The sequence below is a fragment of the Hemitrygon akajei genome, chromosome 24 (assembly GCF_048418815.1).
Source record: "Hemitrygon akajei chromosome 24, sHemAka1.3, whole genome shotgun sequence".
Classification (NCBI taxonomy): Eukaryota; Metazoa; Chordata; class Chondrichthyes; order Myliobatiformes; family Dasyatidae; genus Hemitrygon; species Hemitrygon akajei.
The window spans coordinates 26,088,965-26,114,128 of record NC_133147.1 but is presented as its reverse complement, the minus strand read 5'-3'; the positions used below and the strand labels follow the sequence as shown (position 1 = coordinate 26,114,128).

The 25,164-nt window shown below is 46.2% G+C and overlaps 1 protein-coding gene across 2 annotated transcripts; it reads right to left on the bottom strand.

Annotated features, from left to right (window-relative positions):
- Positions 1 to 232: 232 nt before the first annotated feature.
- Positions 233 to 19,827, bottom strand: LOC140715981 (rano class II histocompatibility antigen, A beta chain-like). 2 transcript variants are annotated; one of them, XM_073028601.1, is made up of 6 exons: positions 19,560 to 19,827; positions 18,149 to 18,406; positions 14,888 to 15,169; positions 13,128 to 13,229; positions 8,552 to 8,632; positions 235 to 1,897 (listed from the first exon to the last, which is right to left on the bottom strand). In XM_073028601.1, the coding sequence occupies exons 1-6, from the start codon at positions 19,705 to 19,707 to the stop codon at positions 1,821 to 1,823; spliced, it is 948 nt and encodes a 315-aa protein (XP_072884702.1). In that variant the 5' UTR covers positions 19,708 to 19,827; the 3' UTR covers positions 235 to 1,820. The 2 variants fall into 2 exon arrangements, with proteins under 2 accessions (XP_072884703.1, XP_072884702.1); XM_073028602.1 differs by lacking the exon at positions 8,552 to 8,632 and having other exon boundaries at positions 233 to 1,897.
- Between the last annotated feature and the right edge of the window lie 5,337 nt (positions 19,828 to 25,164).

Here is a 25,164-nt window from a genome sequence, read left to right as displayed (position 1 = left end):
GGTGGTACAGGATCCTCAGGATAACTTCACTTGCCCCATCGTTGTAAATGCTGTCACAACCAATGGACTCATTTTCAAGAATTCTTCATCTCCTGTTCTTGATATTTATTGTTTATTTATTATCATTTCTTATTGTCGTCTTTTGCATATTGGTTGCTCCCCCATGTTGGTGTGGTCATTTATTAATTCTTGTATGGTTATTTTATGCCCGCAAAAGAAAAAATCCCAGGGTTGACATATAGCATATATGTACTTTGATGATAAATTTACTTTGGAATTTGATCTCTGTTGGATTTTCACGCACAACAGTTTACAGAGAATGGTAAGAAAAAGAAAAAAATATTCAGTGAGTGTCAGTTCTTTGCGCGAAAACGCCTTGTCAGTGTGAGAGTTCAGAAGAGAATGACCATACTGTTTCAGGCGGACAGGAAGGTGACAGTAATTCAAATAGTCATGCATGACAGCAGTGGGGTGCAGAAGAGCATCTCTGAATGCACAGCGTGTAGAACCTTGAAGAGGATTGTCTATAGCAGTAGAAGACCTCAAGTATACAAGTGACATCCAATAAAGTGGCTAATGAGTGTATTTTAGTTTTCTGAACTTGAATAATCTTGCTGCTGGATGACAAAGTGTGTTGTTCAGATTTTATTTGGATCTACAAACATTCTTCATTCTTACAAGCATGTGCGGCAACAGAAAGATTTTGCTCAGAGGTTAAATTTACCTCAGGATGTAGGATTCAGCACCTCTTGATAACTTCTTTGCAGGCATTGACAACACTGGTCTCCAGCACTGCAGTTAAACATAAGCACAAGAGATGCTGGAAATCCAGAACACACAAAAAATGATGGAGGAATTCTGCAGGTTAGGCAGCATCTGTGGAGGGAAATAAACCCTTGATGTTTCAGGCCGAGAGCCTTCATCAGGACTGGAAAGGAAAGGGAAGGAATGGGAGGGGAGAGGAAGAAGCTGACAGGCCATAGGTGAGGTCAGAGAAAGGTGGTTGGGTGGGGGGGGCGGGGTGAAGTGAGAAGCAGGGAGATGATAGGTGGAAAAGTAAACAGCTAAAGAAGGAGGAATCTGATAGGAGAGAATAGTTGACCGTAGAGGGAAGGGAAAGAGAAGGAGCACCAGAGGTAAGTAATGAGCAGGTGATAAGGGAAGAGGTAAGAGGGGAGCCAGATTGTGGAATTTATGAGGAAAAGGTTGAGGAAACGATTTCCTGAAAGTAGAAGATCTAAATTTATGGTATCAGATTGGAGGCTACCCATAGAGAATATGAGGTGTTGCTCCTCCGACCTGAGTTTGACCTCATCGTGGGAGTAGAGGAAGTCGTGGGAGTGGGAATCATGATCACCATCATGTGCCATGTTGTAGGATGTGGATGATCATGGTCATAGGTTCTTGGCAAATTCTACAGAAGTAGTTTGCCATTGCTTTCTTCTGGGGAGTTGTTTTACAAAACGAGTGATTCCAGCCATTATCAATACTCTCCAGAGATGGTCTGCCAGGCTGTTGTCAATTGTCAATGGTCGCAAAATCAGGATTTATGCACCATGAATCTGACGGGGGGCTAAGCAGGTGCTACACCTTGCCCAGGGGTGACCTTCAGGCTAGCAGAGGGAAGGAGCACCTCACACCTTTGGTAGGGACGTATGTTGACTCTGCCGCGCAGGAATGGGAATAGGAGATCAAACTGAAATGGGTTAAACACAAGGTAAAGAGCGGGTGATTTCCAATGCATGCCGGGCGGACGAGAATGGAGACAGCCGTCACCAGGTATCCAAGTACCGGCAGTTTGTGAATTCGACAGTTCGGCTTCAAGCTTCAGAGGCAGACTTCCGTGACTGCTCAAGTTCAACATGCAGAAATTCATTTTCACCATGTGAGCAGACGTCTGAGGAAAAAAAGAGAAGAGGGATGATGAAGATATGGACCGTGTAATAATTAAGGCAGCACCAGTCAACAACAGTATGTAACATTTCAGGATATAATGCTACTGCTTTATAAGGGATTAGGCAGTCCGCACTTGGAGCATCGTGAGCAGTTTTGGACCTAAGCTAAGAATGGATGTACTGACAGTGGAGAGGTTCCAGAGGAGGTTCACGAGAATGGTCCCAGAAATGAAAGGGTTAATGTATGATGAGCATTTGAAGGCTCTGGGTCTATACTCACTAGAGTTCAGAACAATGGCGTTTTGATGTCATCAAAACCTACTAAATATTGAAAGGCCTGGTTAGAGTGGATGTGGAGAAGATGTTTCCTATAGTGGGGAGTCTAGGACCAGAGGGCTCAGACTCAGAGTAGAAAGATGTCCTTTTAGAACAGAGATGAGGAGGAATTTCTTTAGCCAGGGGGTTGTGAATCTGTGGAATTCATTGCTACAGGTGGCTGTGGAGGAGAAGTTATAGGGTATATTTGAAGTTGAGCTTGATAAGTTCTTGATTAGTAAGGGTGTCAAAGATTATGGGGAGAAGGCTGGAGAATGGAGTTGAAAGGGATGATAAATCAGCCATGATGGAATGGCAAAGTAGATATGATGGGCTGAATGGCCTAATTCTGCTCCAATGTCTAATGGTTATGTCCTCCTGACCCAGGTTCATGTGTGCATAGTGTGCCTTAGTTAGCTTTTCTGATGTTTACCAGATACAAAGTGGGGTGTATGAGATGTCCAGGGAGGGGTAGCACTGCTGGTGAAGAAACTTATCGTGTCCATTCTGGGGCAGCTCACTCACATTGGTCAACTCACACTGACAACTCAGCTCTCACCTGTGGCTCCAAGAAGCTGTATAGGTGTGACAGCGGCCACACCCCAGTACATTGCTTCGATGGACAGGTTAAACCAGGTGAGGGTAGCTGGTGGCCTTATACCACAGTGAGATAGGAAAATGCCCATGAGTATGCAATGAGATGCGGGCTGAGTGGATGAGGTCAACAGTGAGATTCAACGGCCACACTGCATGGAGAGGAAAGGGCACGGTTGTCTACTGCAATGAAGGAAGACCTCAGTTATGACAACTACTCATACCACTGGTCCCGAACTTTCAAGTTTGAGAGAGTGGATCTGCCCCAGTGCAGCGGTTTTTCCAATTTAAAACTCTCCTGCGCTGGTTTCAACTCATCGTCAGATATGGCAGATATCGAATCAATCATCCAGAAACAAGGCAAACAAGAGAAAATCTGCAGGCGCTGGAAATCCAAAGCAACACACACAAAATGCTGGAGGAACTCAGCAGGCCAGGCCATGACTATGGAAAAGAGTAAACAGGTGATGTTTTGCGCCAAGACCCTTCAGCAGGACTGGAGAAGAAAAGACGAGGAGCAGAGTTCTGGGGGGTCCTGTTGAAGGGTTTCAGCCCAAAATGTTGACTCTTTTCCATAGATGCTGCCTGTCCTGATGAATTCCTCCAGCATTTTGTGTGTGCTGTCCAGATACACGGTATTACTGACACTGTTGAAGTGATTGCACAGCAAAGAATTTGCACTGACTCCAATATGCTGACTTAATGTAACTTTCCCCCATATCAAACAGGATTAATTGTTACTCTTGATGACATGGTTGTGCCCAGTGTAGTAGGTTGTTGTAGGTTACAACAGGACATTGGCAGAATGCAGAGCTGTGCCCAGAAAACTGAAGTGATTCACACTGGAAGGTTGAGTTTGAAGGCAGAGTACAGGGTTAATGGCAGTATTCTTAGTATTGTGGAGGACAGAGGGATCTTTGGGTCCATGTCCCCAGTAACCTCCAATTTGCCATGCAAGTTGAAATGGTGGTTAAGAAGGCATATGGTATGTTGGCTTTCATTAGTCGAGGGATTGAGTTCAAGAGCTGATATGTATTGTTGCAGCTCTATAAAACCCGGGTTGAACCACATTTGGAATAGTGTAACACGCACAAAATGCTGGTGGAACACAGCAGGCCAGGCAGCATCTATAGGGAGAAGCACAGTCGACATTTTGGGCCAAGACCCTTCATCAGGACTAACTGAAAGAAGAGATAGTAAGAGATTTGAAAGTAGGAGGGGGGAGGGGGAAATGCGAAATGATAGGAGAAGACCGGAGGGGGTGGGGTGAAGCTGAGAGCTGGAAAGGTGATTGGCAAAAGGGATACAGAGCTGGAGAAGGGAAAGGATCATGGGACAGGAGGCCTAGGGAGAAAGAAAGGGGGAAGGGAGCACCAGAGGGAGATGGAGAACAGGCAGAGTGATGGGCAGAGAGAGAGAGAAAAAAGGTGGGGGAGGAAACTAAATATATCAGGGATGGGGTAAGAAGGGGAGGGGGGCATTAATGGAAGTTAGAGAAGACAATGTTCATGCCATCAGGTTGCAGGCTTCCCAGACAGTATATAAGGTGTTGTTCCTCCAACCTGACTGTGGCTTCATCTTGACAGTAGGGGAGGCCATGTTCAGTCCAGATCTCCTCACTATAGGAAGGAAGCTTCAGAGAGAGTGCAGAGGAGATTTACCAGGATGCTGCCGAGATTGGGGAGTGTGTCTTATGAGAATAGGTTGAGTGTGTCAGAGTGAAGGAGGATGAGAGGCAATTTGAAAAAGGTGTATAAGAGGCAATGATAGCCAGAGACTTTTTCCCAGGGCAGTAATGACTAATCTGAAGGGGCATGATTTAGGTGATTGGAGGAAAGTGTAAGGGGGATCTCAGGGGTAAGTTTTCATTGTAAAACACAGAAAGTGGTGAGTGTGAGGAATTCCCTGCCAGGTGTGGTGGTAGAAGCAGAACTATTAGGGATATTGAAAAGACTCTGAGGCATACAGATGGAAGGAAAATGTAGGGCTGTGCAGGAGGGAAGGGTTAGACTGATCTTAGAGTACGTAATAAGAGCAAACTACATCACTGTCTGGTATGGGCTACTGCACAGGATTGGAAAAAGCTCCAGGAAGCTGTGAACTCAGTCAGATCTATCGTGGGCACTAGCCTCCCCAGCGACCATCATTAAAGACCCCCCATCACCCAGAACATGCCCTCATCTCATTGCTACCATCAGGGAGGAGGTACAGGAGCCTGAAGGCACACACTCAACGATTCAGGAATAGCTTCTTCCCCTCTGCCATCCAATTTCTGAATGGACATTGAACCCTGAAAAACTACATCACTACATTTTTTCCCCTCTTTTTACAACACTTATTTAATTTAATTACTTACTTTCTATAATTTACAGTTTTTTTATTACTATGTACCGCAATGTACTGCTGCCGCAAAGACAAATCTGACAACGTATGCCGATGATATTAATCTTCATTCTGATAACTTAGTTGGCCTGGATGAGTTGGGCCAAAAGACCCTGTTTCTACCAAAATCAGACCTAGGTTTAATATCATCGACAGGTTTTGTAAAATTTGTCTTTGCCGCAACAGTAAAGTGTGATACATAATAATAGAAAAAATATGAACTACAGTAATTATATATATATTACATTATTAAAGAAGTGGTACAAAAATAGTAATAAAAAAGCAGTTGAGGTAATGTTCAAGGGATCAATGTCCATTCAGAAATTGGATGGCAGAGGGGAAGAAGCTGTTCCTTAATTGCTGAGAGTGTGCCCTCAGGCTCCTGTACCTCCTTCCTGATGGTAGCAATGAGAAGAGGGCATGTGCTGGGTGATGGGGGTACTTAAAGATGGATGCCCCCTTTAGAGGCATCACTCCTTCAAGATGTCTTGGATACTACAGAGGCTGGTGCCCATGATGGAGCTGACGAAATTAACAACTCTCTGCAGCTTGTTTCAACGCTCCGCAGTAGCCCACCCTCTCCCCATACCGGATGGTGAAGCAGCCAGTTGGAATGCTCTCCTTGGTACATCTATAAAAATTTGCAAGTGCCTTTGGCGACATAGCAAATCTCAAAATCCTAATGAAATATCGCCACCACCATTCCTTCTTAACTGCCTCGATACGTTGGATAGATCCTGGGAGATATAGACACTTTATATAGACTAGATATAGATAAAAGGCTGAGACCCCTCTTCAGCAAACAAGCTCTGTTCCTCCCATCCACACACACACTTTCCCCAGGTGCTCAAGTTTCCAACCACAATCCAGAGAAGCACAGATACACCATAGCTGATTCATCATCATTACCATCATGTGACATGGGCAATCGCCGTCTCAGCACCATCACAGTTCTTGGCAAGTCTTTCCACAGAACTGATTTGTCATTGCCTTCCTCTGGGCAGTGTCTTCACAAGATGAGATGATTATCAATAGTTTTCAGAGATGGCCTGCTTGGCATCAGTGGTTGCATAACCAGGACTTGTGATATGTACCAGCTGCTTGTACATATTACAGTGTCTCTCCGCACGAGGGTGGCATAGCTCCTTGGTTCTGTCTTATGGTTCTATCCTCCCACTGCTCTCATGGCTTCTTGTGACTCTGATTGGAGTGGTGGGGGGTGGGGGTTGGGTCTAAGCTGTTGTCACACCTTGCCCAAGGGTGACCTGCCAGCTAGCGGAGGGAAGAAGTGCCTTACAACTCTTTGGTACTGACACATTTCCACCCCACCACCCAACATATTTGATCAGCCACTATAATTTGGTCCTAGTGTGGAGGTGATTATTGGAACAGGGAGGAAAATTATGGAATAAAAGGAAGAAGGGCTAAGTCTACTAGAGGCATATATATATATATCCTGATGAAGGGTCTTGCCTGAAACGTTGACTGTAAATTCCTCGCTCTAGATGATGCCTGACTTAGAACAGTGGTCCCCAACCTCTGGGCCGCGGACTGATACCGGGCCGCGAAGCATGCAGGGATGCAGCAGTAGCCGGAACGCACCCAGCACATCTTTAAGAAAAAAGCCGAAATAAGCAAGCTAATTATTTAGGTGCCGCCCGGCTCGTAAACGTCGGCCCAGATCAAAGGCAATTGCCGATTGCGTACAGCAAGTGAAATCGGCAATCGCCTCTGATCTGGGCCGACATTTACGTGCCGGGCGGCACCGGCCCAGAGGTTGGGGACCACTGATTTAGAACATAGAATGTAAAACCACAATCTCTATGATCCCGTATTACCAGCAGGAGGTACCATAGCATTAGGGCAAGGACTGTTAGGACGGGAAACAGCTTCTTCCCTGACAGGAAACTACTGAACACCCTGCCATCACTTATGAAGTGCCAGTAGTGTTATACCATTTACTTCTGGGTTGTAAATGCACCTTATGCAATATGTCAATCTTGTGCAATATATTTTATTGATTTTTAATTTATTTGTGGTAATATTACTTTGTGTGTTGAGTGTGAGTTAAGTGTACTGTATTGTGCACCTTGGTCTGGAGGAGCACGGTTTTTGTTTGGCGGTGTACAGATATATGGTCAAATGATAATAAACTGAAACTTGAATGTCAACAGTACAAGCCTTCATTCTGAGATGTTGTAACCTGCTCCAAAATCACTCCAGCCCTTCCCTCTTACATAGAACTCCATTTTATATAAGCCATGTTCCAATCTAAGAGTTTCTTAAATGCTCCTAATGTATCTGCCTCTACCACCACTTCTGGCAGCACATTCCATGCAGTCATCACTGTCTGTGTAAAATCACAAACCTCTGATACCCTCTACTATACTTTCTTTTAATCACCTGAAAATTATGCCCCCATTCCCACCCTGGGACTTGCCCAGTTCCTCCAGCACTTGGCTCAAGATTTCCAGCATCTGCAGAATCTCGTATACTTACGGGCGATATACCCCGATGGTCAGTAAGGTATCAAGTCAACATCTTCACTCAGGGGATGGCACGAGTGTGGATTAAGCTTCCGGTGGAGGTGGTGATTGCAGGTTTGATTTCGACATTTAAGAGAAGTTTGGGTAAGTACTTTGATGGGGCTGGTGTGGAGTGCTATGGTCCGGTTGTGGGTCAACGGGAGTAGGCAATTTAAATGCTTTTTGGTATGAAATTGATGAGCCAAAGGGCCAGTTTCTGTGCTGTGATGCTCTCACACTCTACAGCTATCACTGTTGATTTGTATTTAGAGAAACAGCACAGTAAGAAGCCCTTCAGGTCTGGAGAGCCTACGCCACCCAATCACACCCACATCAGCAATTAACCTTCTGGGTATTTCTTCAGCCAGGTGGTGAATCTGTGTAATTCATTGCCACAGACAGCCATGGAGGACAAGCCATTGGGTATGTTTAAAGTGGAGGTTGAAAGGTTCTTGATTAGTAAGGGCTTCAAATGTTATGGGGAGAAGGGAGGAGAACGGGGAGAGGGATAATAAACCAGCCATGATGGAATGGCAGAGCAGACTCGATGGGCTGTTTTCTGCCCCAATGTCTTATGGCATTTGGAATGCCATACGGTCAGGAGGAGACTCTACAAAATTCCTTACAGGCAGCAGTGGGAATTGAACCCAGGTTGCTGGTAATGCTACCGTGCTACCCATTCTTAAGGTTGTGTGTGTGCGGGTGATTAACATGTGATCAACAGTGTGCTGCCCGCAGGTGACTGAAATGAAAGGGGCAAGTGATTACTTCAAGGAAGGCCCTGTGGAGACTCCGCGCTAGTTAATGGCGATATGCATCTTCAGTTGAAGAAGGTATTACCTGGGCATGTAACAGAGGCTCTTGCATTTGAACACATGAAGTCTTGAATCCACTTCATCCCACATTGAGAGCCATGGTGAGCTGGAGAGAAATAATCAATGCTATCGTGGGTTTATTGAGAAGAAAATTGAATCTCAGGGTTGGTTATGGCAACATATATGTACTTTGATGATAAATTCACTTTGAACTCTGATAAGCACGGTGAAGTCACTGAGGTGACTGCAAGGGAATGCTGTTGAGAGACACACTGCAGTTCGGGGCATGCAAAGGCAGTACGGGGAAAGACTGCAATCTAAAGTCCGCTGGAATGGGACACTTTGAAAGCACCGAGACATGGCCCAGCAAGACAGCTAAAGAAGGAAGTTCATCATAAACAGTAACTGTTGGTCTTACTATTGACACACAGATTCTCAAGAAATGAATTAAATGCAACACTTGGGGTTAAATCAAAGGCGTTGTTGAATCAGCAGATAGGAGTGAGATTAAAAATCTGGTTGAATGCTGCCATACCAGCAACCTCTCATTCAAATTCAGCAAAATCAAAGAACTGATTATTGATACAGGAGGAGGAAATCAGAGGTCCATGAGCCTGTCCTCATTGGGGGATCAGTGGTGGAGAGGGTCAGTAACTTCTCAATTCCTTGGCATTACCTTATCAGAGAATCTGTGCTGGAACCAGCAGATTGTGTTGTCAAAAAGAAAGGACTGCAGCATTTCTAATTTTTTAGAAGTTTATACAGATTCAGTATGTCATCAAAAACTTTGAGAATCCTCTATAAAAATGGAGAAGTCTACAGGAAGTGGTTGGCACAGCTCAGTCCATCACAAGTAAAGCCTTCCCCACCACTGAGAACATTTATAAGGAGTGCTGCTGTTGGCCGTGAAGGAATTAAATTATGGAATAAAACATTGAACTTGAATGCGTCAAGGATAGTGGAAGTTCTTGCCATGTGCTTGAAGGAATGGAGGTTGCCATTTTGTGAAGCTCCTCTGTATCCTCCATTTTGTGAACAGTTTGATGAACTGATTCTTTCTGTGGGATATCTTAATCAGAGCAATTGAATGCGGACACAAGGAGTTTCTGCTATTGAACTGAGATCATAGGTAGACTATGTATTGTGTACGATGGCATGCTTGCAGAAATAATCTGAGACGAGATTTACAAGGATATTGCCTGGATTGGGAGCATGCCTTTTGAGAATAGGTTGAGTGAATTCGACCTTTTTTCCTTGGAGTGACAGAGAATGAGAAGTGGCCTGATAGAGGTGTATAAGATGATGAGAGGCATTGATTGTGCGGATAGTCAGAGGCTTTTTCCCAGGTCTGGAATGGCTTGCACGAGAGGGCACAGTTTTAAGTTGCTTGGAAGGTAGGTACGGAGGAGATGTTAGGGGTAAGTTTTTTTTCCATAGCGAGTGGTGATTGTGTGGAATGGGCTGCCGGTGACGGTGGTGGAGGCAGATGCGATAGCGTCTTTTAAGAGACTCCTGGACAGGTACATGGAGCTCAGTAAAATAGAGGGCTACGGGTAACCCTAGGTCATTTCTAAGGTAAGGACATGTTTGGCACAGCTTTGCAGGCCAAAGGGCCTGTATTGTGCTGTAGGTTTTCTGTTTCTAATCTTTACCCAGTTTCTGGGTGACCTGGGTTGAACCAGAGTTGAAGAAAACAAAAGAAGTTGCCTAAGGCATGATGTTGTGTAGCCCTTGTACTACATCCGTTATAGGTCAGTCGGAAGACCTCGAGCCAAGACAGGAGTGCATTATTTGAACTGACAAGGAAGACTATAAGACTTAAGAGCTTCAAATGCAAAATGGTGAGAACTCTGGAGACTAACCATCACAATGAGGAATCACCATTCCAGGGGCTGGGAGCAGAAAGGATCGGATGTCAGGCCAATGGGAAATTCTCTATATAGGTATTATAAATTGGAAAAGTGGTCTGAGTGGGTATTGGTATAGAGGGAACAATAGAATTCATATTTTAAGTTTGTGCAGAGACAATAAAGTGCGAGCTTTGATTAATCAAGAGTTGTGTAGTGAGTTTCCTAACCTAGATCAGTTGATGAAGACCTAGGAAAGCAGCATCCATCATCATGGACCCCAACCATCCAGGCCATGCTCTCTTCTCATTACTGCTACTGGGCAGGAGGTACAGGAGTCTCAAGTCCCACATGACCATCAGGAACAGTCATTACCGCCCAACCGTCAGGCTGCTGAATCAATTGTGGATAAATTTTTTTTTTGAGATACAGCGTGGACTAAGCCCTGCTGGCCCTTTGAGCCGCACTGCCCAGCAATCCTTTGATTTAATCCTAGCCTTATCATGGGATTAACAATTAACAATGACCAATTAACCTACGAACCGTACATCTTTTGGACTGTGGAAGGAAACCAGAGCACCCGGACAAAACCCAGACGCTCATGAGGAGAACGTACAAATTCCTTACAGGCAATGATGGGAATTGAACCCAGGTCGTCTTTATTGTAGAGTGTGGGGCAGCGGTCCACACCCTTGTTTCATTTGGAGACTTAATTAAACTGATTTCACACCTACAGACTCACCTTCAAGGACTGTGCAGCTCATTCTCAGTATTATTTAAGTTTTTATTTGCACAATTTGTCTTTTGCACATTGGTTGTCGATCAATGTTTATGTGTAGTTTTCATAAATTTGATTGTAATTATTTTCCTGTAAATACCCGCAAGAAGATGAATCTCAAGGCGATATTTGGTGGCATATATGTACTTGGATGATATATTTAAATCACAAGGCATAGAAGCCAGAATTAGGCGATTTGGCCTATTGAGTCTGCGCTGGCCATTCCATTGCAGCTGATTTATTGTCAATCTCAACCCCATTCTCCTGCCTTCTCCCCATGATCTTTGATGCCTTTACTAAACTTTAACAGATTTTAATTTTAACAACTTGTAATAAAAATCACAAATTTGCTCTGACTTTGGTGGTTACACTGCTCAGAAGAGGCCACTGACCAGGGGAACGGTTCTTTCAGACACTCCCAATTCACATGAGGGTTCCAAGAACAGCTGGTAACCCGACTGATGGCTGAAATATCAGAAGTTACATTGTGAGGTTAATTAGCTACAGGTTAGTGCAGATCAGAAGCAAGTTTAATATTACTGACCTACACTCAGTGTCCACTTGATTAGGTACACCTCCTCATTAATAGAAACACCTAATCAGCCAATCATGTGGCAGAAACTCAATGCATGCAGGCATAGTCAAGAGGTACATTTATTGTTTAGACCGAGCATCAGAAAGGGGAAGAAATGTGATCTAAGTGACTTTGACCGTGGAATGATTGTTGGTGCCAGATGGGGTGGTTTGAGTATCTCAGAAACTGCTGACCTCCTGGGATTTTTACATACAAGTCTCTAGAGTTCATAGAGAATGGTGAGAGGAACAAAAGTGGAGCGGCAGTTCTGGGGGTGAAAACAATTTGTTAATGAGAGAGGTCAGAGGAGAACGGCCAGACTGGTTCAAGTTGACAGGAGGGTGACAGTAACTCAAATAACCACTGTGGTGTTCAGAAGAGCAACTCTGAATAAACAACATGTCGAACTTTGAAATTGATGGGCTGCAGCAGAAGACCATGAACATACAGACAGTGGCCTCTTTATTACTGGTGTATGAGAAACATAATAAAGTGGTCACTGAGGCTCCACTTCTTGCCTGTTCACCTGTCTGCCAAAATGGTCTTAAACATTGCTATCATATCTGGTTCCAGCACCTCCCCTGGTGCCCCAGGTGCCGACCGCTCTCTGTGCAGAACGGTTCTCCTCACAAATCTCCATTAATCTTTCCTCTCTCGCCATGAATCTGCACCATCGAACATTTGATAAACACAAGGGGTTCTGCAGATGCTGGAAATCCAGAGCAACTCACACAGAATGCTGGAGGAGCTCGGCAGGTGAGGTGGCAACGATGGAGGGGAATAAACAGTCAATGCTTCAGGTCAAGAACCTTCCTCAGGACTGGAGTGGAAGGGGGCAGAAGTAAGAATAAGGCGGGAGGAGGGAAAGGAATACATGCTGGGAGATGACAGTGAGTTGCATCGATCTCTCTGAGTTCTGGTAATTCCTTTCCCCTTCCCATCCTATCTTTATCCATTCCCCATTCTGGCTACCCATTACCCCTTCACCTCCTTACTGCCCAGTGCCTCCCTATGGTGTCCCTTCACCTTCCCTTTCTCCCAAGGTTCCACTCTCCTGATGGGAATGTCTCTCATGTGTAGGTATTGGGGGGGGGGGGGGGAGTTTAATTGGAGCTAATGGGAATGTTGGAAGAACAAAGTTGGATAAATAAAAATGGATATTTGATGGTCAGTGTGAATCAGGGGTCTGTTTCCGTCTTGAATTACTCCTTGTCCTCTGGCCTGCCCTTATGTTCTACCACACTTAGTGTAGATTTTGGTGTGATAACCCGTGCTGAATCACTGGGTCTCAGATGACCAGATTGGGTATTTGGCCAACTGGGTATCTGTGGCTTTTTTTTAATGAAGTGTTGGAAGAAAAAGTGATCCCCAGTCTGATGAGGATGTACAAAAATATTCCTACCTTTCCACCTGATTATTCCTCCAGCCACTGCAATCAGAATGCCAATTATTCCAACGATTATTCCAATTACATATCCGTAGACTGGATAGTTATTCTTGGGATCTAGGAAAATCAGTAAAAGTGGGGTCAGAACATATTACAGCAGAGAGCAGTTTGACCACGGTTGTTGGTCAGAAGATACAAGAGCAGAGAGCAGTTTGGCCACGGTTGTTGGTCAGAAGATACAAGAGCAGAGAGCAGTTTGGCCACGGTTGTTGGTCAGAAGATACAAGAGCAGAGAGCAGTTTGGCCACCTGTTGGTCAGAAGATATTACAGCTGTAGGCAGACTGGCCACAGTTGTTTGTACTTTATTGTCTTCACTCGACCTCTCTGGTCTCGGTCCAGTACAACAACAGAGAATGGCCCCCTTTCGAAGAAGGATGTGCTGGGTTTAAACCCAGGTCGCTGGCAGTTAAAGTATTATGCTACATGACAGTTAGACTGCTGGAATGCGCCGGTTGTCTTATGACAAAGGGTCAGACAGGCTGGGCTCATATCCACTGGGGTCAGAAGTGTGTTAATTGGCTTATTATGATACACTGAAGTAGAGTGAAAAGTATTTGTGAGCATGATATCCAAACCATCATTCCATACATACAAGGTAGTACAAAAGCAAAGTACTTGGGAGAACTCGTGGAGGGTTCCCTAAATCGAACAGCCTCAAGGAGAAGCAGCTTAAAGATGAGGCACGGGCCAATGATCGACTCCATTTCGCCGATTAAAGGGTCAGGGAAGATTGAATCCGAGGCGACTACTCGCCTTTTAATTGCAGGGACAGACTTCCCTGCTGTCAGAGAAGTCTGTGTGACGCCTTTCACTTACTGTAGTTGGAGGGTAGGCCTCTGTGTTTGAGTAGTCCCTCTCTCTCGGTGTTGGACTATGGACTTTTTCAGTCTTATGTTTTTTCATATTCTGTGTTTTTGCCTGTTCTTTCACTTGTTGTTGCATGGCATGTTTTGTTAGTTTTCTGTGCGAGGGGAGGGGGTTTGGGGCTTGAGGTTTTTGTTAGTTTTTTTCCGTGAGGGAGCGGGGTTTTGGTGGGTTGATGTTCTTGTTGCATTTTGATATTTTTTTGAGCAGGGAGGGGGTTTGGTGGGGGTTGATGGTCTTGTTAAGTTTTGATTTTCTTTGTGCAGTGGGGGCGGGGTTTGATGTTTATCTTTGAACGGCTTCCGTGGTTTTCTTTGTCTCGTGGCTATCTGGAGAAGATGAATCTCAGAGTTGTACACTGAATACATAATTTGATAGTAAATGAACCTTTGAACGATTGTTGATGCCTGACGGGGTGGTTTGAGTATCTCAGAAATTATTGAGCTCTGGGGTTTTCAGGCACAAGTCTCTGGAGTTTAAAGCGAATAGTGTGAAAAACAAACAAAAAAAAATCATCTACTGAGTGGCAGATGTGGGCAAAAATGCCTTGTTAGTGAGATTTCAGAGGAGAACGGCCAGACTGGTTCAAGCTAACAGGAACACGATAGTAACTCAAAGAACCGCCTGTTACAATGGTAGTGTGCAGAAGAGCATCACTGAATGTTTAGAACCTCGAAGTGGATGGGCTAAAGCAGCAAAAGACCATGAACATGACTCAGTGGGCACTTTATTATGTAGAGGAGGTGTCTAATAAAGTGGCCACTGAGTGTATAATACGGTGTTGGACAGAGTGTGAACCAGATTGTCACCAGTACACTGAACCCCAAATTATTCAGACTCTAAGCCTTACCCCAAACTACATGCAGCTTGTCAGGGATGCTCAAATGCTTGATTTCACAAGTATAAGTGTCACCCTTCCCAGGGGCAATTTCGACCTGTAGCTGGACTTGGAACGTCCCATCCTGGTTGGGTAAAATTTTCGTCATTAGCACTTCCTGATCGATCGCCATACCATTCCGCAGCCATGTTGTGTGGATATCCCTGGGATAAAATCCATGCACTTGGCAACTCAGGGCCAAGGTATTCTCTTTGTTCTTCAGGTGTTTTGAGGTTATTGTGATAGTCGGCTTCGCTGCAGTGGACAGAAACACATTGAAGCTGAACTTGGTTACAGGATCAGAAAAAGTAAAGAGCAATAGAATTTAAAAGTTCCAAGTATGTTTATTATTAAAGCATGTATACATTATACAACATTGAGATTCCATCATGACAGAATGGTGGAACAGACACGATGGGTCGAATGGCCTAATCCTGCTCCTATGTTTATTCACCTCCCTAGATGCTGCCTGGCCTGCTGAATTCTTGTGTGTGTGTGTGCGTGCCCGTGCGTTGCTTTGCATTGCCACCATCTGCAGAATCTTTTGTGTTTAGAAACGGTTGCTGGTCATCTGCCTCTGACCAGGGGCATGGTCCTTTCAGTTACTCCAAAGTCACATGAAAGTTCCAAGAACTGTTGGTAACCCAAAGTTTCCATAAGGTGGAAATACTTAGAAATGAAAATTTGCATGGTAAGGTTAATTAGCTACAGGTTAGTGCAGATCCGAATCAGGTTTAATATCAATGACATACACTCAGTGTCCACTTTATTAGGTACACCTGCTCGTTCGTATAAACCTCTAATCAGCCAATCATGTGGCAGCAACTCAATGCATAAAAGCATGCAGACATTGTCAAAAGGTTCAGTTGTTGTTCAGACCAAACATCAGAATGGGGAAGAAATGCGATCTAATTGACTTTGACCATGGACCAGATGGGGTGGTTTGAGTATCTCAGAAACTGCTGATCTCTTGGGACTTTCAAACACAACGGTCTCTCGAGTTCACAGAGAACGGGGTGACAAAGAAAAAACATCCAGTGAGTGGCAGCTTTGTGGGCGAAAACGCCTTGTTCATGAGTGAGGTCAGGGGAGGATGGCCAGACTGGTTCAAGCTGACGGGAAGGGGACAGTAACTCAAATCACCACATGTTACAGCAGAGGCGTGCAGAAGAACATCTCTGAACGTACAACATGTCAAACCTCAAAGTGAATGAGGCTACAGCAGTGATTCCCAGGGAGGCTTTTCTTGAATCGTTGAGTGTGTGCCTTCAGGCTCCTGTACCTCCTCCCTGATGGCAGCAATGAGAAGAGGGCATGTCCTGGGTGGTGGGGGTCCTTAATGATGGACGCTGCCTTTTTGAGGCATCACTCCTTGAAGATTCCTGAATGCTAAGGTGCTGTATTTGATACTTCTATTAAATTTGAAAAGATATGGAGACCATTTATTCAATATTTTCATATGATGTAATGGCCCTGTGCCAGGCTTATTGGTTTTTTCAGCTTTAATCGTATGTATGTTGAGAGGATCGGAGTTGACGTCATTGATGTTTATGTATGCTTGTGAGATACTATGAACAGCCCTTTTTTTTTTCTCTTTTTTTTAGTTTTTTTTAAAGTTTTTTTTCCTTCTTTGTTTTTTTTCTTAGATATTAGATTAGTAGATTAGTTAACTTTCATATATAGATTTACTATTTTTTTTCTCTTTTTTATATTATATATTATGGAATATCTAGACTTACCTTGTTCATATATATACTATATGGTTTATGTTTTGGGAAAACTTACTTATACTGTATTCATTCCTTATGTATTCCTTCATGTGTAATGGGAGTCTATATGTTTGTAATCCCTTATCAATATTTTAATTGTATTTTATTCATAATATTTTTAATACTAATAAAAAGATTGAAAGAGAGAGTGAATGCTAAGGAGGCTAGTGCCCAGGATGCAACTGACTGAGTTCAGAACCTTCTGCAGCTTCTTTCAACCCTTTGAAGTATCTACACCCCTCCCCCCATGTGCAGCCAGTTATACCTCCACAATTTCAGCACCTAAATCACAGAGAAAGGTTGAACAAGTTAGGTCTTTATTCTTTGGAGCGTAGAAGGTTGAGGGGGGACTTGATAGAGGTATTTAAAATTATGAGGGGGATAGATAGAGTTGACGTGGATAGGCTTTTTCCATTGAGAGTAGGGGAGATTCAAACAAGAGAACATGAGTTGAGAGTTAAGGAGCAAAAGTTTAGGGGTAACACAAGGGGGAACTTCTTTACTCAGAGAGTGGTAGCTGCATGGAACGAGTTTCCAGTAGAAGTGGTAGAGGCAGGTTTGATATTGTCATTTAAAAAATAATTGGATAGGTATATGGACAGGAAAGGAATGGAGGGTTATGGGCTGAGTGCAGGTCGGTGGGACTAGGTGAGAGTAAGCGTTCGGCACGGACTAGAAGGGCCGAGATGGCCTGCTTCCATGCTATAATTGTTGTATGGTTATATCTGTAGAAATTTGCACGCATCTTTGACATACCAAATCTCCTCAAACTCCTAATGACATATAGCCGCTGTCGTGCCTTTTTTGTAACTGCCTCGATATGTAGGGCCCGGGATAGATCCGCAGAGATATTGACGTCTAACAGTTGAAATTGCTCACTCCCTCCACTTCTGATCCCTCTTTGAGGACTGGTGTGTGTGTTCCCTTGTTTTGCCCTCTCTGTCAGCCTATGCCACACAGCCTGCTTGAACATCGCTTTGAAAACAAAGCTTTAATCCCACTTCCCATTCGCATGCCATGGCCTCCTCTTCTGTCAGGATGAGGCCGCACTCAGGTTGGAGGAGTAACATCTCATATTCCGCCCGGGTAAAACATCGATTTCTTGAACTTCCAGTAATGTCCCCCCCCCCCCCCCCACTTCATCATTCCCCATTCCCTTTTCCCCTCTCTCACCTTACCTGCACATCACCTCTGTCTGGTGCTTCCCTCCTTCTTTCTTCCACGCCCTTCTGTCCTCTCCCATCAGATTCCTGTACCTCTTTTCCCAATCAACTTCCCAGCTCCTTACTTCACCCCTCTCCACCTTCTAACTCTGACTCCTCATCTTTGTTTCTCCAGTCCCGAAACGTCGACTGTACTCTTTTCCACGGATGCTGCTTGGCCTGCTGAGCTCCTCCAGCACTTTGTGTGTGTTGCCTGGATTTCCATCATCTGCAGGTTTTTTTTTGTGTGAAAATAAACTTACCAGTCAGACCTTGAAGAGCCTGGTGAATTACCTCCATGGCAAAAGGCATGTCATTAACAAGGCGATTAACATTTTTGACAAGCTTTGCATCGGAGTTCAGCTCGTCCACGTAAGACTTTACAAGCGGATTGATGGCCACAAACTTTTCTGTGGAATAACTAAAGTGAACAGTGTCTTTGCCGTTGTAAGCAAACTGCAGGGCAGGCGTTGAGAACTCCGGACCTTTACCAGAGAAAGTCACTTGAATGATGCGCGTTCCTGGCAAGCAAATAATAATCGGTCCATTAGCGACTTGTGAGAGTGAAATGGCTCATTTTAAAACTTTAAAATTAATTGAACTGAAACAACAGATCTGTCTGTCCCTCCTGTGGATACCACGCCATTCCTCCAGAGCCACCTATCCCTCCCACTGTAAAACTCCAACACCCTCACTCTCTGCACTCACCTCTTCCTCAGTTCGATGCCTACATCCCCACCCACCTCTTCGCCCAAGCCCCTCCTCACCATTGAAATGCCCTTCCCTCAACACCTCTCTCCACAGACATCTCTCCTCACTGTCCACACCCGATTCTCTCCCTACCCACCCTCAGTGACCTCTTCCTTCCCTCCCCAAACATCCTTGGCGGCCCCTCCCCACCCACTCACCTGTGGCCCCCTCCCCTCCCAATCTCAGTGTCCTCTCTCCTACCCACTCGCTGCACCCACACATCTCCACTCCTCAGCCTTCTGTCCCACCCTTAGCACCCCTCTCCCTCCCTACACACCTTTGGCACCCAATTTCCTCCCCCACACACCCATCCCCAATGCCCCCTCCCCTTCCACCACCCCCTCAATGATACTCAATCCACCTCCACTCCCTCCCTACCTGCTCTCTGCCTCAGTACGTCCTTCCCTTCCCATGCCCATTTGGTGCCTTCTCCCCTCCCCACGCTCCTTTGGAACCCCCCTCCCCTCCCCTGGTGCCCACTCCACTACCCTCCATTGGCGCCCCCTCCTCCCCACCTTCCATTGGTACCTTGCCCTCAGCTCTCCACCCTCCTTTAGTACTGCCTCAATGTCACTCCCCTCTCCTCCCCACCCTTTCTCGATGCCCACTTCCCACCCTCCATTGGTGCCCATTCTCCTCCCCTCTTAACCCTCCCTCAGTTCCTCTCCCTGCCTCAATGTCACTCCCCTCTCCTCCCCACCCTTTCTCGATGCCCACTTCCCACCCTCCATTGGTGCCCATTCTCCTCCCCTCTTAACCCTCCCTCAGTTCCTCTCCCTACACTCCCTTGGTGCCCTTCCCCTCCCCTCCCTAGTTGCCCTCTTCCCTCTCTTGCCCGCCCTTCCTCAGTGTTTCCACCCCTCTTCTACCTCCCTAGTGCCCCCTCCCCGGTGCCTCCCACTCCCCTTGCGCCGCGCTCCTCACCCAGGGCAGTGGGGCCGTTGAGGAGCAGGAGGAGGAAGGCGGCGAGCAAACAGGGAGAGCGGCGTCGCCTCACACCGGCTGCCGGTTCCTGGGACAGCGGGAGGAGCAGCTGGCTCACGGTTCGCGGAGACGGCATCATTGCCCCCATCTCTTCCGCCGAGGGCCGAGGACCTTGTCACACAGCCTCTCCGCGCGAAACTGATCGCCAGCCGGCAGGTCCCGCAGCGGAGGCGATCGATGGAGAAGTTTCCCTCGCTGTGTGGGCGGCCGCTGCCACGGACAGGCGTGGCGAGGCGGGGGAACGCCTTCTATTCGCTTCTGGCACTTTATTCTGAACAACACTCAACAACTATCGATGAGAGGTGATTGGGATACCAGGTGAGAGGAGCATGGATGGGTGGCGGGTAATAACAGGTGAGGGGGAAGTGGGTGGGTGGGATACCAGGTGAGGGGAGGTGGGTGTGTGAGGTGCCAGGTGAGGGGAGGTGGGTGGGTGGGATGCCAGGTGAGAAGGGAGGTGGGTGTGTGAGGTGCCAGGTGAGCGGGAAGTGGGTGGGTGGGATACCAGGTGAGGGGCAGGTAGGTGTGTGGGATGCCAGGTGAGGGGAGGTGGGGGGTTGGGATGCCAGGTGAGGGGAGGTGGGTGTGTGAGGTGCCAGGTGAGGGGAGGTGGGGGGGTGGGATGCCGGGTGAGGGGAGGTGGGTGTGTGAGGTGCCAGGTGAGGGGAGGTGGGTGGGTGTAGTACCAGGTGAGCGGGAAGTGGGTGGGTGGGATACCAGGTGAGGGGCAGGTAGGTGGGACTCCAGGTGAGGGGGAGGTAGGTGTGTGGGTGGGATACCAGGTGAGAAGGGAGCTGGGGAGGGTGTAGTACCGGGTAAGGGTGTAGTACCAGGTGAGGGGGAGGTGGAATGGGGGAAAGCAGGTGAAGGAGAAGGTGAGTGGATATGGGATACCAGGTGAACAATAGGTAGGGGGAGGAAGGATACCAGGTGAGAGGGACGGTGTTTGTGTGTGTGTATGTGTGGGGGGGAGGGGGCTACCAGGTAAGAGGGGATAGCAGGTGAGGTGGTTGGTAGTCATGGGGGTATGGCAGATGAGGGGGAAGGTGTGAGGTTGGTCCATTTTCCATTCCTGTCAGATTCCTTCTTCTTCAGCCTTAACCTCTTCCACCAATCACCTTCCAGCTTCTTATCTCAAAACCTCAACCCACCCCCCCCCCCCCCACCTTCCCCCTCTCCTGGCCTCACCTATCACCTGCAAGCATGTACACCTTCTCCTCCTCCCACCTTCTTATTCTGGCTTCTCCCCCACCCTCCACCTTCCTTTCCAGTCCTGATGAAGTATTGATTGTCCATTTCCCTCTCCAGACATTGCCTGACCTGAGGGGTTCCTCTGGCATTTTGTGTGTGTGTGTTACATTTATGTAGCATCTTTGAAGACATTCCACGTCATCAAACGCTCAGGAGGCCGATGGCACCTAATGCTCGCATCTTTGGAAACAGCTCTATTTCAATCTTTAATATCTCTTTTTTTCCCCCTTTCAGGGTTCTTTTAAGAATCCTGACCTGGAGTGACAGGCTGACTTTGGTTCTTTGTGGGAACGGAACTTGCTCTCGGTGTCTCTTTCGAATATACCACGGACGCAGCCTGGAAGAGCAGGTGGACTCGAGGTCGGTGCCAGTGCCTGGTGTGTTGCGGGAGATGAAGGACCCGAGTTCTTTGGGCACAGAGCCTGGAAAAAGCGATGCAACCAGTTTTTCACGTCATAGATCAGCGAGTTGTTTATTATACCTCCCCTGAGTCTGTGTCTTTATTGGTGCTTTGCTGCACGCTTGAGTTCTTCATGGGGGGTGCTGATGCCTTTTTACTGGTGGGGTAGAGGGGCCTTGTTGCCCTGCTGGTGCTTACGTGTGGGAGGGGTGAGCTGGGGGGGGGTCGGCTTTGGGGTTCTAACATTTAACTGTCATTCATTCTTTGGGGCACTCCTCTGCTTTTGAAGAAAGGAAGTTTCAGGCTGTGTTTTGTACACCTTCCTCTGACATTAAATGCACCTTTGAAATGTGACATTGAGATTATTGAGATTATTGAGATTATTGAGATTATTGCCAATGGCAATAGTTGCAAAGGTCAACGGATGTTTGAAGAAAGAGGTAACTAAGCTACTTAGAGGAGCAGAGAGGTGCAGATATTACAGTCATTCATTCTTAAGAGCTGCTGACAATGGACGGGGTGGTGAAGGAAACCAGAGAAGAGGAGGCTGCCTTTCTCTGGAATCTCACCAGGCTGTGGCCTCAGCCCCCTTCTCTGTTTCTTGTCCTCTCACAACTGCGTGGCTCGAGTCTGTGCTAACTCCACCTACAGGTTTGAAGAAGACACCACTGTAGTGGGCCGAACCTCGAAAAGCAATGAGAGGGAGGAGAGGAAGAGGCAAGAGGGCCCAGTAGCATGGAGTCACAACAACAGCCTCTCCCTGCCTGTCAGCAGAACAAAAGGCTTTGTGAGTAACACCAGGAAAGAGGGTGGGGCACGTGTTCCTGTCTACATCATTGGTACTGAGGCTCAGAGGGTTAAGAGCTTCATGTTTCTAGGTGTGAACATCACTAATGTTCTGTCCTGGCCCAACCACCTAAACGCCAAGGCCAAGAGCACTCTCCAATGCCTCTGTTTCCTCAGGAAGCTGAAGAAATCTAGCATGTCCCTTTTGACCCTCTCCGAGGGTCGTCACCTTATCAGGGCAGGTTGGCTGGTTAGTCCCTGAGATTCTGAGAGCGATGCCGCCTGGAGCTGAGGCCCTGGTAGGGTCACCCATGGTGGTAAGGTTAACGGGGAAGTTCCAGACAAAGTTGTCAGGCTGGTGGAAGGTAACGACACGTCACAGTGACAGTGAAGGCCGGGGAAGGCCGTAGCGGTGACGGGTCTGCAGTCGCCTTGCACTCCACGCGACTGGACCCTGACCCGAATCTGTCAATGACCGTGCATCGGCATCTCCACGTTGGGCAACGTCACGCACAGCTGCAACGGCTCTGCGCGTGACTGCAAGAAACCATAGAGTTGTGGGCCACAACTCGGCGCGTCACAGAAGCCGGCTTCTCCTCCATACACTGTCCGCTGCTTCAGCAAAGCAGCCAGCATAACCAAGGACCCGCCCACCCCAGACATTCTCTCTTCCCCCCTCTCCATTGGGCAAAAGCCTGAAGGCGCGCACGACTGGGCTCAAGGACAGATTCCATCCTGGTTATAAGACCACTGAATGGCCCTCTAGTCAGATGAGGTGGAATCCGGACCTCATAATCACTCTGGTTGTTGCCTGCACTCTGCTTTCTCTGTCACTGGAACACTCTACTCTTCATTCTATAATTGCTTTCCTTTTGTACCGTCTCAGTGCGCTGATGTGATAGACGATTTGCTGGTGTGGCAGGCAGAACCAATTTTTCCCACCACTTTCAAGACGTTTGAGGCCTTCTTCAAAAGGCAATGCCTGAAAAGGGCAGCACCCGTCATTAAGGACCCCACATCACCCAAGACGTGCCCTCTTCTCATTGCTACCATTCGAGAGGAGGTACACGGACCTGAAGGCACACACTCATTGTTTTAGGAACAGCTTCTTCTCCCCCTCCACCACATTTCCAAATGGTCCATAACCTCATGAGTACTATTTTGCTCTCTTTTCTCTCTACTCATTTATTTTTAATATATTTCTCATTGTAATCTACAGCATTTTTTATGCATTGCAATGTTCTGCTATTGCAAAACAATCAATTTCACGACACATGTCAGTGATGATAAACCTGATTCTGTGCTTGGGGTCACATGACAATTTCAGTGTGGGCGAAACATGGACAAGCCACACAACATACTGCACAAGTTTCCAGTGAATGCTTGATATACACTCAGGGGTCACTTTATTAGGTACTTTAATGCAAATATCTAATCAGCCCATCATTTGACAGCAACTCAATGCATATGTTTTTGTTCAGACCAAACATCAGAATGGGGCAAGAACTGTGATCTGACTTTGACTGTTGGTGCCAGATGGGGTGGTTTGAGTATCTCAGAAACTGCTGATCTGCTGGGATTTCCACACACAAGTCTCCAGAGTTCACAAAAAATTGTACGAGGAACGAAAGTGGAGCCACAGTTCTGTGGGTGAAAACAATTTGTTAATGAGAGAGGTCAGAGGAGAATGGCCAAACTGGTTCAAACTGACAGGAAGACAACAGGGAGTCAAATAACCACACACTAAGACAGCGGTGTGCAAAACAGCATCTTGAATGCACAGCATGTGGACCTTGAAGTGGGTGGGCTACAGAAGTAGAAGACCACACGCATAGAGAAACACTCAGTGGGCACCTTATTATATACCGAATAAAGCGGTGACTGAATGTATGTCAAGTCATAAGTCAGTGTTAGAGTGGCACAGTATCATAGTAGTTAGCACAACGCTTTATGGTACAGGCGACCTGAGTTCCTTTCTTGCCACTGTCTTTAAGGAGTTTGTACATTCTCCCCATGACCATGTGGGTTTCCTCTGGGTGCTCTGGTTTCCTCCCACAGTCCTCAGATGTACTGGTTAATTGGTCTTTGTAAATTGTCCCGCGATTAGGTGAGCATTAAAATGGGGTTTCTGGATGGTGCAGCTGAAAGGAGAAGAAGGGTCTCCCTTAAATATTTATCACTAAATAGATAAACAATAAACCTACACTTAACAATAATCAACCAATTTACCAATTTCAAAGTGGAAGAAAGATGGCAAACCACACTATATAATGAATTAATTTCCAGTTCCATCCTCCATAAATCTGCATATTTTAAATTCTGTGTATTCTTTGTTCTCAGATGAGGAACTTAACTCAGCTTTGGGGAAGTTTTATATTGGAGCTCCAATGTTGGCTCTGTGCCCAAGACACAGATTTATATTTAGCAGCACACTAAAAGGCATTGAAACTGAACTGGGGGATTTCCCGAGCTGTGTTCAACCCGGAACAGCTGTCATTTAAATACCATTACAACCAATTACTTTTTTTTATCCACATAATCATTTTTTGAGCAGAGAGCAGCAGTTAACTCAATAAGATCTGGTTTCTTTTCTATCATATGTCCCTGGTTCAAGATTCAAAGTAAATGTATCATTAAAGTACATGTATGTCACCATATAGAACTCCGAGATTCATCTCCTTGAGGACACACATAGTAAATCCAATGTGTCAGCAATGTTCCGGATTCTTCTCTGAGAACCCATGAGTCCAAAACTTCGGTGTAGAAAAGTAGCATCACATACTTAACATCCATTTGGACGATTAATCCCCAAAAGTTTACAATACTGGAAAAATGGGAGCCCTGTGAAGGGTCTTGGCCCAAAACATCAATTCTTATTCCTGTAGCTGCTGGGTTCTTATGGCATTTTGTGTGTGTGACTCAAAAGTGGAGAATGCTGGATTTTCCTCCGGCTAGGCTAAATGATTCAGTGTGGCTCTGGTCTGAAGTTCTGGGTAAAACACTAAGCTGAGGAAAGATTAGGAGATGACTCATGCATGAATCTTATGAATAACAGGAAGGGTGAAATGCAACAGATTTAAATAAACTAGGAGGAACTTCTGCTGAACT